This window comes from Amblyomma mixtum, chromosome 10 (assembly GCF_055824585.1).
Source record: "Amblyomma mixtum isolate Tamu chromosome 10, ASM5582458v1, whole genome shotgun sequence".
In the NCBI taxonomy this organism is placed as follows: Eukaryota; Metazoa; Arthropoda; class Arachnida; order Ixodida; family Ixodidae; genus Amblyomma; species Amblyomma mixtum.
This window is the reverse complement of record NC_143021.1, coordinates 1,131,335-1,144,383: the sequence shown is the minus strand read 5'-3', so window position 1 is coordinate 1,144,383 and position 13,049 is coordinate 1,131,335. Positions and strand designations below refer to the sequence as shown.

At 47.5% G+C, this 13,049-nt stretch overlaps 1 protein-coding gene across 4 annotated transcripts in view; it reads right to left on the bottom strand.

The window, feature by feature from the left end:
• Positions 1-13,049, bottom strand: part of LOC149324964 (F-box DNA helicase 1-like) — a 218,746-nt gene that overhangs the window by 74,761 nt on the left and 130,936 nt on the right. For all 4 annotated transcript variants that reach the window (XM_089562718.1, XM_089562715.1, XM_089562717.1 and 1 more), the window contains exon 11: positions 1,042-1,207. In XM_089562718.1, the coding sequence (XP_089418844.1) occupies positions 1,042-1,207 (166 nt within the window). The remainder of the gene's footprint in view (positions 1-1,041; positions 1,208-13,049) is intronic.

The following is a 13,049-nucleotide window of genomic DNA, read 5'->3' as shown; positions in this document are numbered from 1 at the left end:
CTATGCACAGCCCCACAGATATGCTAGTGCTCTACACCCACCGCATAAGAAACTTGCCCCATCCCACCACCTAAGACGCATCCAAATACTCACTCCTCCCAATCTCCACCACACATGCTCAGCGACACCGAGCCACTTAAAGCTGGCGAGTGGCACCCTGAAAGACCAGGAGGCGCCATCGCCAAAGCGTCGGTGGAAGCCACTGGAGTCTTGGACCCCATCCACCATCTGCTCTCCTTGTGACAAACAAATGTTTACTCTGTCTCTCTCCTTCCACAGTGGCCACCCGCCATTCATGCATTCCTGCTGCACACAATTCCTCCTTCCATGGTAGCCAAGTGGTTCCCAAGGCAACCCACTGCCAACTATGACACGAAACCAGGAACAGCTGTTCCTGTAGCAGTCCTGAAAATAATGTTTACCACCTCGTATTAGTATGCAGTTATGGCCTACACACCAAGAGTCGATGTTTTTAAGTATTCTTTTCTCCACAAAACAATAACAGATTGGAATAACCTTTACCTGCAATTATTTGTTGAAACTACATCAACAGAACATTTTGTGCATAAATTCATCACCATCAGCCTGACTGCGCTTACTGCAGGGCAAAGGCCATGTCTCTCCAATCAACCCCGTCCTTTGCAAGCTGCGGCCACCGTATCCCCGTGAACTTCTTAACCTCATCCACCCACCTAGCATTCTGCCGCCCCCTGCTACAGTTGCCTTCTCTTGGGATCTACTCCGTTACCCTTAAGGACCAGCGATTATCTTGCCTTCACTTTACATGCCCTGCCCAAGCCCATTTCTTTCTCCTGGAAACGTGTGTTATGCAAGAATTATGCTCCCTTGCATACCTGTCAATTCAGTGGGTGTCTAGGTACTATTGTCATTTCAGCCTTGCATAATGGGTATTTTTTAAAGCTGTTCCTGTGAACTTTTTCTTGTTCTGTTGGTTCCCACCCTGTAACAGGGCTTACAGTATTATTAACAAATGAATAAAATGTGAAGCTAATTAAAATCAGAAAATGAATTAATGCTTACCAGGGTTGCAGTCCTGCGCCTCATCCACAAAGATGGCGTCGTAGGAGCCGAGCGACGGTCGCTGCAGCTGGAACAGCTTGAGGTAGCCATCGTGCGTCATGCGTGCCTCCATGTCAGTCCTATCAGCCATACGCTCCCACAGCTGAGCAGCTGCCATGGACACTGCCTGCGCAGATGCATTGGACTGTCTTGCATGACCGTTCCAGATCGGTTCATGTGAGAGTCACCTCTGGGCACCCCCTTTTCCAACCCACATTGCCAACTTATCGCGTGTTGTGCAAATAAACGTGCACGGCAGAATGCTTCTCCCAGCTAAACGGGCGCATTGTTCGAGCTAAAATTTCGCACACAAGTGGCATTTTGCCGACAGAATTGTTTCATCCTACATTTGTTTGGGTTACTTGCCTGAACCGATCAAAAAAAGTCGCATATTCGCATCGTCTGCGGCGACAGCGAAGGAAATCCTGCCGTTCTGTCAGCGGTCGCACCGGTAGCGCCATCTCGTTTGTTGGCCATGAAGATTCAGCAAAGGAGCGAGGGTCGGGAGGTTTGAAGACGCTCTTTCAACTGTTCTCTTACTGGTCACAGAAAACTTAACTTGCTGAAAACTTAGTTTGGCCAAGCTAAGTTTTCTGTTACCATTAAGAAACCAGTTGAAAAAGCGTCTTCAAATCTCCCGAATCCCCCTCCTTTGCTGAATCTTCATGACCAACAAACGAGATGGTGCCACCGGTGCGACCGCTGACAGAGCAGCTTAATTTCCTTCGTCGTCGCCGCAGACGATGTGAATATCTGACTTATTCTGTTCGAATCAGGTAAGTACCCCAAGCAAACGTGGTATAAAAATTCTGTCGACCAAATGTCATTTCTGTGCGAAATCCGAGCTCGAACAATGCGCCCGTTTAGCTGAGAGAAGCATTTTACGGCGTGCGTTTATTTCCGCAACACGCGATATGCCTGACTGCATCACCGCTGCCAATCCTCAGCTGGCCTCAACAGCACAGTCTATCTTGCAGCCAACCTGTCGCTCCACCAGTTTTCAGCACTACATACGCAGCAGCCAGTAGAAATTTTCCTGCATAGATTTGGCATTTATTCTGAAACCTGTTCCACAAACAGTTGAGCCCCCCACATACTGGAGGGGTTCTCTAGCTTTTCTGCCTTAAGAAACCCCAACAGCCTTCAATGCGCCAAGGATACTTGCAATAATCTGTCCTCACAATCGACATTCCTTGTGAATGAATCCTTTCTGCTTTTTTTAATTTTGTTCACTTCTGCACATATCTGTTTGTTTGTTTTTTTTTTTTGCTTTCAGCAATCAGGCTCTTGTTCAATGGCCAACTCATGCTCATACCTCCCATAAAGAACGCAGAAAAATACAGTCACAAGGCAAACTGCATTCGCGCACTCGACTGGCTGGGCTGCGTACAGAATCATGAGATGACTGATGCGGCTTTCACTGGCTATCTGCTGCTCTCCGCTCTGGCATCAGTGTGGCGCTGGCATTGTTTATTTGAAAATTTCGACAGATATTGGCTTTCCAGCTCAAATGGACACACTGATGGCAAAGCTTCAAACCAGTGGCACTGACGCCACTGAATCACCCCAAAAAACACTTCATGAGATGCGCATGCTTTCTTTATGTCTGAGCTTGGCTAGCTATGCGGTGCAGCCTGCAGTTTCAGTCGCCACGTGTACAAGCACACATGTTGCCTCCCACACCATCTTGTCGGCATTCTAAACATACGTGGACTGGCACAGCTGAGCATGGCAGTGTCTTGGCATGCTGCCAAGTTGACCGCACAAGTCACCAGTGGCGGCATTCCCATCAAAACATCAACACACGGCACTGTTACTGGCGCACAGCATCTGGTGTGCTGCGGGCTTGCAATTGAGGAATGGGCTAAGAAAAGATAACACTCTGAAAAGAGTCTGAACCAACCATGTAACGCACCCACTTTGCACACACGTGCCATAAGTGTAGTGGAAAGAGGGGACAGGCCAGTACAGGTGCTTGTGGAACCACTGGGTTTCTAAATTTTAGGACCCCTCTTCTAATGTGTCACCCCCCCCACCACCCCCGACGGGATTCCTTCCCTCAAGTTCAACATGATGGCAGAACGGCGCTGATTCTGAGCAGAGGAATAAGTTGACAGCGGACGAAAACTGCCCATCTCTGGCGAAGGCTTGTGTCGGTAGCAGTTTTATCGGATGCGCTGTCACTGCTGAAGCTGGTTGACTGCAGCACGTGGCAGCACGTGGCACGTGGGGATTTGCGGCCTTGGAATCGCTTCTAATGCACGTCAACATTTTCATCTTTTAGCTGACAGAGGATCTGCTGCCCTGCGTCGACGGGAACCACCATTCTGCCTGTCCCATACGGCAGACCTATCGCTTGCTACGATCGCCACGAGCCCATCATCTGCACTGCGCACCTGGATAGTGCAACTACTACCGTCACCGCCCGCAACGCACCGCCCGGCTATAAGAAGACTGACCATCAACCACAAAGCGGGATTTGCGGCCTTGGAATCGCTTCTAATGCACGGCAACATTTTCATCTTTTAGCTGACAGAGGATCTGCTGCCCTGCGTCGACGGGAACCACCATTCTGCCTGTCCCATACGGCAGACCTATCGCTTGCTACGATCGCCACGAGCAGGGTTGCCGTTGGTGGCTACTTTGCGCCAAATTGGCTACTTTTCGACCCCCTCTGGCGATGAAAATTTCACGCTGGCTCCTTGGCTACTTTCTGGCTACTTTGAACTTCTATTTTGGCGCATTTACTAGCCATTTTTTTTTTGCAATTGCATATACAATAGCAAGCAAGAACAGAAAACAACAATTGGTTGGTTGGTTGGTTTATGGGGTTTAACGTCCCAAAGCGACTAAGGCTATGAGAGACGCCGTAGTGGAGGGCTCCGGAAATTTCGACCACCTGGGGTTCTTTAACGTGCACTGACATCGCACAGTACACGGGGCTCGAATTTCTCCTCCAAAGAAATTCAGCCGCCGCGGCCGGGATCGAACCCGCGTCTTTCGGGCCAGCAGCCGAGCACCATAGCCACTGAGCCACCGCGGCGGCTCAAAGAACAATTATTTCCAAGCTTTGCTGTCCTCATCGCTGTCCTGGTCGCCTTGATGCGCGCGCGCGTCCTCGACGCATATATTCCTCCAACGAACTGGGGTCTGAAATACGCCAGCAGCAGAGAACTAGCGGTGCACTTGATCGCGCATCATGTTTGATTTTCCGGCACGCAGCGGCATCGTACAAGGACTCTTGCGGCGAATGCCCTTTTCAACACCTGGCGCAAGGAGCACTGAAAATTTTGACCCTTCCAATTTCTAATGCTGATGCAGAGCGCGTGTTCTCTTGCGTGAACTTGACGAAAACAGAGATCCGTAACAAAATGTAGCTGGATTTGCTTATGGCAATTCTGCGAATCAAATTTGGGCTACGACTCCAAGAAAAAACAGCATCATCGTTTAACCTTCCTGCTGAGTTGTTGAATAGAATGTGCCAAAATTACTCCGGCAAGAACACTATCTACTCTAGATAAACTACGCGGACTGAACTCTTATTTATTTGCAACGTACCTGATACTTGAAGTCCGAGCAAGAGGCCCAAAATTCCGTGCTCTTTATTTACTCTGTGTTTTTGTGTTGATTCAAAATGATATTATTTATTGTTCATTAATAAAAGTGGCTTATAATAATGGTTATTTTCTACTTGGCTACAAATTTGGCGCCAAGATCAGGTGGCGTGGCTACTTTTGGCTACTTTTAGCTTCTGTTCTGGCTCTTTTTGAAAAATTCTCAACGGCAACCCTGGCCACGAGCCATCATCTGCACTGCGCACCTGGATAGTGCAACTACTTCCGTCACCGCCCGCAACGCACCGCCCGGCTATAAGAAGACTGACCATCAACCACAAAGCGGGATTTGCGGCCTTGGAATCGCTTCTAATGCACGGCAACATTTTCATCTTTTAGCAGACAGAGGATCTGCTGCCCTGCGTCGACGGGAACCACCATTCTGCCTGTCCCATACGGCAGACCTATCGCTTGCTACGATCGCCACGAGCCATCATCTGCACTGCGCACCTGGATAGTGCAACTACTTCCGTCACCGCCCGCAACGCACCGCCCGGCTATAAGAAGACTGACCATCAACCACAAAGTGGGATTTGCGGCCTTGGAATCGCTTCTAATGCACGGCAACATTTTCATCTTTTAGCTGACAGAGGATCTGCTGCCCTGCGTCGACGGGAACCACCATTCTGCCTGTCCCATACGGCAGACCTATCGCTTGCTACGATCGCCACGAGCCATCATCTGCACTGCGCACCTGGATAGTGCAACTACTTCCGTCACCGCCCGCAACGCACCGCCCAGCTATAAGAAGACTGACCATCAACCACAAAGCGGGATTTGCGGCCTTGGAATCGCTTCTAATGCACGGTAACATTTTCATCTTTTAGCTGACAGAGGATCTGCTGCCCTGCGTCGACGGGAACCACCATTCTGCCTGTCCCATACGGCAGACCTATCGCTTGCTATGATCGCCACGAGCCATCATCTGCACTGCGCACCTGGATAGTGCAACTACTTCCGTCACCGCCCGCAACGCACCGCCCGGCTATAAGAAGACTGACCATCAACCACAAAGCGGGATTTGCGGCCTTGGAATCGCTTCTAATGCACGGCAACATTTTCATCTTTTAGGTGAGTGTGAATTTGTAAAGAAAAGTGTATATTCAACTATCTTTGGCTGCAAATCCCAACTGAAGTGTATACCTGTGTACTGTTAGCTGTCAACTGATGGGAGTCGACATTTGTACCTACCGCGCTCGAATAGGCGTTTTTGTTGCACGCTGTAGAGTGACTGAAACGTGCTCTCGTGTCTGGCTTCGGCCTGGAAACGTTACTATCCACCTATGCTTGGGCGGCCGTCTAACTCCGGTTCTTTTTTGTCTAGCCTACCTGTTGTTAACCGCGGGAGATGTTGAAACAAATCCGGGCCCTGATAAGGTAGCCCTAGTTCCAACTATTGTCCAAGAAATACCATCGTCCAATGAAAAGTTCCACAATGACATTTTAGGTAAATTGAAAGATGTTCAGTCAAGTGTTACGGAAATCAAACGGCGCCTTTCTAAGTTAGAAGACAGCTCTGATACTGTCAGCAATGCTTGCATGGAAGTCAATAACCTTGGTGTGATGTTAAAAGAATCTCAGAGTCAACTCAAAAGCATAGAATTAAAACAGATGGAACAATCAAGCCGAGTTGTTGACGACCTGAATAACAGAATGTGTCGAAATAACCTACTTTTCAAAGGCATACCTGAGAACCCATCAGAAACATGGAAAGATACAGAAAAATGTGTCACCGAATTTGTGTCCAAACACTTGAGAATTTCTGCAGGCGAAATAGAGCGTGCACACAGATTAGGGGAAGAAAAATCCGACTACGTTCGTCCCATTATTGTTAAATTTCTAAATTTGAAGGATCAAAGCAACATACTGAAGAATGCATCCAAGCTGAAAGATGTTGAATCGCCACGTGTGTGGATTGAGGAGGACTTCTCGCCTGGAATGCAATTCATTAGGAAGAAGCTGAGAGACTTTGCTCAGGCTAATTGGCAGCCTGAAGAAAAATACAAGCTCCTGTACGATAAGCTCCTCCTCAACAACACGATCTACTGCTTCGACAGCGTTACTAGCGAGGTAGTAGCTCTTCCGAAGCACAATAAGCCTCCCGAAAATGAGTGACTGAAAAGTGCACACCAGAGATCTTCTTTGTCAATTTTAATATCAAACTTTCATAGTTTACTTCACAAGCAAGATCATCTTTGTTCTTATGTAGAATCATGCTCGGCAGACCTTGTGCTCGGCACGGAAACTTGGTTATCCGCTGACATTGCTGATTCTGAGCTATCTTTGTCAAGCCATTTCTCGATATTCCGGAAAGATCGAGTCATGTCACGTGGTGGCGGGGTGCTAATCGCCGTGAAAAAGAACTTGCAAGCACATGTCATTCCTACAGATTCTTGCCTCGAGATTTTGTGGGTAGCACTACGTCTATCACCTGCTGTAACTTGTGCCGTCGGGGTCTGCTATCGCCTGCCTGATTCACTGCAAGAATTTACCGAATATATACCGTATTTACTCGCATAATCCTCGCACTTTTTTTCGCAGAAAATCGGTGCGAAGTTAGGGGGTGCGATAATTACGCGGGGAAAATTTTTGAACAATGCTTTGGAGTGCTGAAAGCAAATGTAAATAGGCTGTGAACCGGGGTTCTCAAGCCAGCTATTGTAAATTTAACCAAAACTTCAATTGCAAGCAGGACTTACGTTTGTAATAAAACCATAGAGACGACAAACACTAGCTGCAGAAACACTTTATTTGCGAAGGCTGGCCGCCCGCAACATCACCATCACTCAGAGTCCGCGGAGTCCACGTCGACATTGCCATCGCTATCGCTGGTCGCTGCTTCGTCGGCTTCCTCAGCTTCACCCTCTTCATCTTCGTCCCACACCAAGTGGTCTTCTGTCGCGTCCAGGGCGTTGCTAGTTTTCTTGAAACTCTTCACGACCACGTCATGCTCCATGCATCTGCTACCCAGCTGCACAGCAGCTCCACAGATGGCCTCTTTATCTTGCCACCCGGCGTACGAGCGTGTTGGCCTTCGGCCATCCATTCTGCATACAGCCTCCGAACGTTATCTTTGAACGGCTTGTTCAAAGACACGTCCAGAGGCTGCAGCATCGATGTGAGGCCACCTGGTGTTACTGCGATGTCCGTACGCAATTCCGTCAACTTCGCGCGAACAGAGTCCATGAGGTGACCGCGGAAGCTATCAAGAACGAGAAGCGACGAACAAAAAAGTGCTCCCGGTCGCCATGCCCACACCGTCTTCAACCAGTCGATCATCAATTCTGCCGTCATCCAACCTTTCTCTTGCACCCGCACGTGTATTCCGGAGGGCAGCTTTCCTTTTGGCAGGGTTTTCCGCTTAAAAATCACATATGGTGGCAGCTTCCGCCCGTCTGCAGTCACGCCTAGCATGACCGTGCATCGTTGTTTTTCGGCACCAGTCGTCCTTATGTGCACAGACCGCGCACCTGTCTGCTCCACTGTAGTGCTGCTCGGCATATCAAAATTGAGGGGCGTTTGGTCCGCGTTTCCGATATGGGAGAGCAAGAAGTTTTTTTTCCTGCCGAATTCGTATCACGAAGCGATGGGAGGCCACAATCTTGTCTTCATAGGCTGCAGGTAGCCGCTGGCAAAGCGTCGTCCGCCTCCTGAGCGAAAGTCCATTGCGCCGCATGAACCGCGTGGCCCACCCGTTACTTGCCCGGAAATCTTGCGCCGAGATGCCTTCTTTCCTTGCAATTACGCGCGCCTGGTTCCGCATCAGCTCTATTGACACGGCGCAACCATCCGCCCGTAGAGCCTTTATGTAGTCCAGGAGTGCAGTTTCAACCCCAGGAAACTTTCCCGTCTTCGGACCACGGAAGGCACGCCGAGTCTTGCTGGTTGCCTTGAGCTTGTCGTGCTGCCGTCTCCAGTAGCAGACACAAAACTCGTTGACTCCGAAGTGTCTGCTGGCAGCGCGGTTGCCGTGCTCCAAAGCGTACTCGACAGCTTTTAGCTTAAAGGCAGCGGTGTAGCTTGCGTATCGCCCCATGGCGAAGCGGCACCGAGAGCACGGTGACAAAAGTAGCACGCACTGAGCGAGGCCTACGAAAGTCTTCGCAAAATGGCAGAACTATGCGCGGAACTCGGGAGAACGTGCGGCGGTACCAGCGGAACAAAACTGACGAAACACCTTCTCGCCTTCTCGCTCTCTTGAATGTTTTTATGTAGCCCAAAGATTCCGCTTTGCTTTGAAGTAATCATTTTCTTTCCTATTTGAGCTGTAGTTGTCTCAGGCTGTAGCTGGGTCATCCGCTCCTTTGTATCTGTTAGTCCTTTTATCATTAGTTTGGTAATGCTATATTTTGATAGTGCATGCACTTTTCCTTAGTTCTGTCGAGTGATGTTGGGGATGCGATGATTATGCAAGGAAAAAAAAAATTCCAATTTTCGATAGGCAATGTGGGGGGTGCGAGCATTATGCGAGTGCGAGCATTATGCGAGTAAATACGGTATATGAATCCTTAAACATTGTACAAAATAAATTTCCGCTGTCACCAATATTCCTAGCCGGCGATTGCAACTATCCAAATATTGACTGGCGCAATGGGAGGCCCCTGGGCGGCACAAGGAAAGGTGAATGCCCGAATTTTCTAGACATCCTTTCCATGTTCCACTTGCATCAAATTGTTTCTTGTCCTACACGCGGTGGTTCGCTCTTAGATCTTGTACTGACCACAGAACCAGAGTATACGTCGGTGAATGTACTAGACGGTGTAAGTGACCATAACATACTACACTGCGAATTTACAACAGCCAAGAAAAAAGCAGAAAGCAAGAAGAAACTGATATTTGACTACTCAAGAGCAAACACTGACGCGCTGATCGGTGACCTGGCATCCTCGGTGACCTGGCAAATAAAAACTGGACACTTTTTCGCGACAAACTGATTTCGCTAAAGGAAACATATATACCAAAAATCGCTATTACCGAGTCGACACAAGGCCTCTGGTTCACAAATCAAGTAAAGCGCAGTATAGGCAAAAAGAAACGACTATACTCAAAAGCGAAACGGTCGGGCTCAGTGAGCGATTGGGAGCTTTACCGCGAGCATGAGAAGTCATGCCAATCCGAAACTGCAGCTGCCAAGGACAAGTTTTACAATACGGACATTTCAAACATGCTTCAAACCAACACAAGAAAATTTTGGAAAATTATTAATCCCAACTACTCAACACAAGCATCAATATCTTTAGCAGACGAAGGGAAACTTATTTCTTCGGCCGAGGTCGCAGCCAATTTTAATGACTTCTTTTGCTCTGTATTTACTGATGAGACTCCGATACCAACTGATCTTCATTTTCCGACCCTGGATCCTGCATGCCTGACATAACTATCACTCCTGAAGGTATGTCATCCGCCATTGATCGCCTTCCGACAAACGCGGCACCTGGACCCGACGGCATATGCCCCAAGTTACTTAAAATAGCTAAACCTGGAATTTGTTCTGTTCTTGCATCTATCTTCCAACAATCTCTCGATACAGGATGTGTCCCAAGCGATTGGAACGTTGCTCGCGTCATCCCTATTTTCAAGTCTGGTGACCCATTAAATCCCACAAACTATAGGCCTATATCATTAACTAACACATGTTGCAAATTACTGGAACACATTATTTCATCAGCTATCATGAATTACCTCGACCGACAAGACTTTTTCTTCATTAACCAGCATGGATTTTTGCGCGGTAAATCTTGCGAAATGCAGCTATTTGAATTAATTACCGATGTTCATCATGCCGTTCACTCTTTGTGCCAAATAGATGCAATATTTATCGACTTCAGAAAGGCCTTTGATAAGGTTCCACATCAGCGCCTCATTAGAAAACTTGCATGCTTAAATATAAACACGAAGGTTGTCAAATGGATATCTAATTTTCTATCAAACCGCACCCAGTCCGTTTTCGTTAATGACCATTCATCTCCACTTGCCTCCGTGAAATCTGGAGTGCCACAGGGTTCTGTACTCGGACCAATATTGTTTTTAGTCTACATAAATGACATCAGTAATAACCTGTGCTCTACAGCCCGTCTATTTGCAGATGATTGCGTGGTATATAGACAAATCAATAACCCTACGGATGCTTATTGTTCACAAGGGGACCTCATAAATCTCGGTAATTGGTGCAGAGACTGGCAAATGGCGATTAATGTGTCAAAAACGAAAGCCATCACGTTCACGACGATCAAGCCGGAGTCCTATACTTATAGTATAAACGATGCCCAGCTGGAATCAGTGTCCAACATAAAGTATTTAGGCGTTCATTTATCATCCAACCTGTCATGGAACCTTTATATAGATATGACGCTCAGCAAGGCATCCAAAGCGCTTGGCTTCATTAGGCGCAACTTGCATCTGGCCAACTCGTCTACAAAACTTACGGCATACACTGCATTAATCCGCTCAAAACTCGAATACGCGTCGCTTATATGGAATCCACATCAGACCTATCTAATAAATAAAGTTGAATCTCTTCAAAACAAAGCTGCCTGGTTCATCGTAAAGAACTACTCACACACAGCAAGCGTATCTAAAATGAAAAGGTCTCTTAGCTTATCCCTGCTCGAGAAACGCAGGTTGCTTCAGCTCATGTCCTTCTTTCACAAACTTTACCATAGTCATTCACCCTTTTCTGCGCTACACGTAGTACCAGCTAACCAAGTATTTCCGCGACTGGATCACCAACACAAAGTACAGTCCATTTTCGCCCGCACAAATCTGTTTTTTCAGTCACCGCTTCTTGTTGCCATTCGCAACTGGAATCAGCTCCCGGAAAACGTGGCGTCCATCACTGACCACGTCACATTTGTCGACAGTCTGAAGTGCTTCCTGGGGCTGTGAATGTTGTATGAGCCGCATATATCTACCTGCAATGACGTATTTGCTTCATGTTCGAATTTTGTGTGCACTCGCCTGTTTGTGTATTTTCTCCGTATTCTAAACTTTTATTGTACCCCCCCTATGTAATGCCCACACGGGCCTTTAGGGTAACTGAATAAAAAATATAAAATAATGAAAACATGGCTCCTACGAATGCTTTGTGCCACAGAGGAGTGCCTAAAGCGACAACGCAAACCTAAAAGGGCAAATAAATTTTCAAGAAATGCAAAAAACTTAAAGAGTACTAAGTGACAACTATCTGATTATACGCTTATACAAGAACACCCAGTGCAGGAACCGAAAGTGAAACCATCGTCCTTTCCGCGTAGCATAGAGAAGCTCTTAAAATTCAGGGCGGCACTTTGTGGACCTAACGTGCGGTGAGGCGAAAGCCTTAAGCACAGTGTTGCTGCTTGTGTCACTGATGTGTGGTTAAGATGTTAAGTTTCGCCTCTAAGAGTGGAACACGAGAGCGTCTTGCAACGCTGCCAGGGAGTCCACAGAACGGCATCCCTCGTTCCGCTCTACGCCTTCCTCGTTGGTAAATTGGTTTTTGAGGAAAGGAAATGTATCTGTCTGGCATATCTCGGTGGACACCTGAACCTCGCGTATTAGACGTGCTTTTGTTCATTCTAAACCATCGAGCTGGGATGGCGGAGTGGTTAGCGTGCACTCCGGAGATCCTGGTTCGATTCCCCAACTCTTCGAATTTCCTATCCGGTTTTATTTATTTATCTGGCCTGACTAGAAAGGTTAATTAGGCTAATTGGTTAATTAACTAATTAACTCATTCCCACTTACCTGGAGCATCACTATACCATCCCTTTAATTGGTTGCATGGTTAATACAATTGGCCCCGTTTGAAATTTGCGCACTGTGACATCACGACTATTTCGACCAATTTTAAAGCGTGACATTTCTGTCGACAACTCCTGCTGACAATGATGAGGCATTAAAGGCCTTAATATTGTCTCAACATGCTAAAATGCATGCGTAAGAATGCGTAGAAATGTTCTTGTCGGAAATCACAAGAAAATGAAAGACAAGTGTGTGTTTGTTGCTTCCCACAGCATTTTACACATGAAGGACCAACTGACAATGGCAGAGCCACAACTCTGTCGTGCATCCCCCCCCCCACTAAAGTTGCAGCCCCCTAGTGATGTCACGCCAAGTATGGCAGACAGAAGAGGAGGCTCAAGAAGAACAGTGCGAAATAGACAAGGACCAGAGGAAGACACACACAGACAAGCACTGCATATCTTCCTGTGGTCCTTGTCTATTTCGCGCTGTTCTTCTTGAACATGGCATACCAACTCGCCCAAGCATCAGTCCTAAAGAAGAGGAGGGCTAGTTGAAAAGCAAGTATGTGGGGAAAACTAAGAAAAGCACTCGACAACTACACAGATACGAAATCACTCTCATATTTTCTAC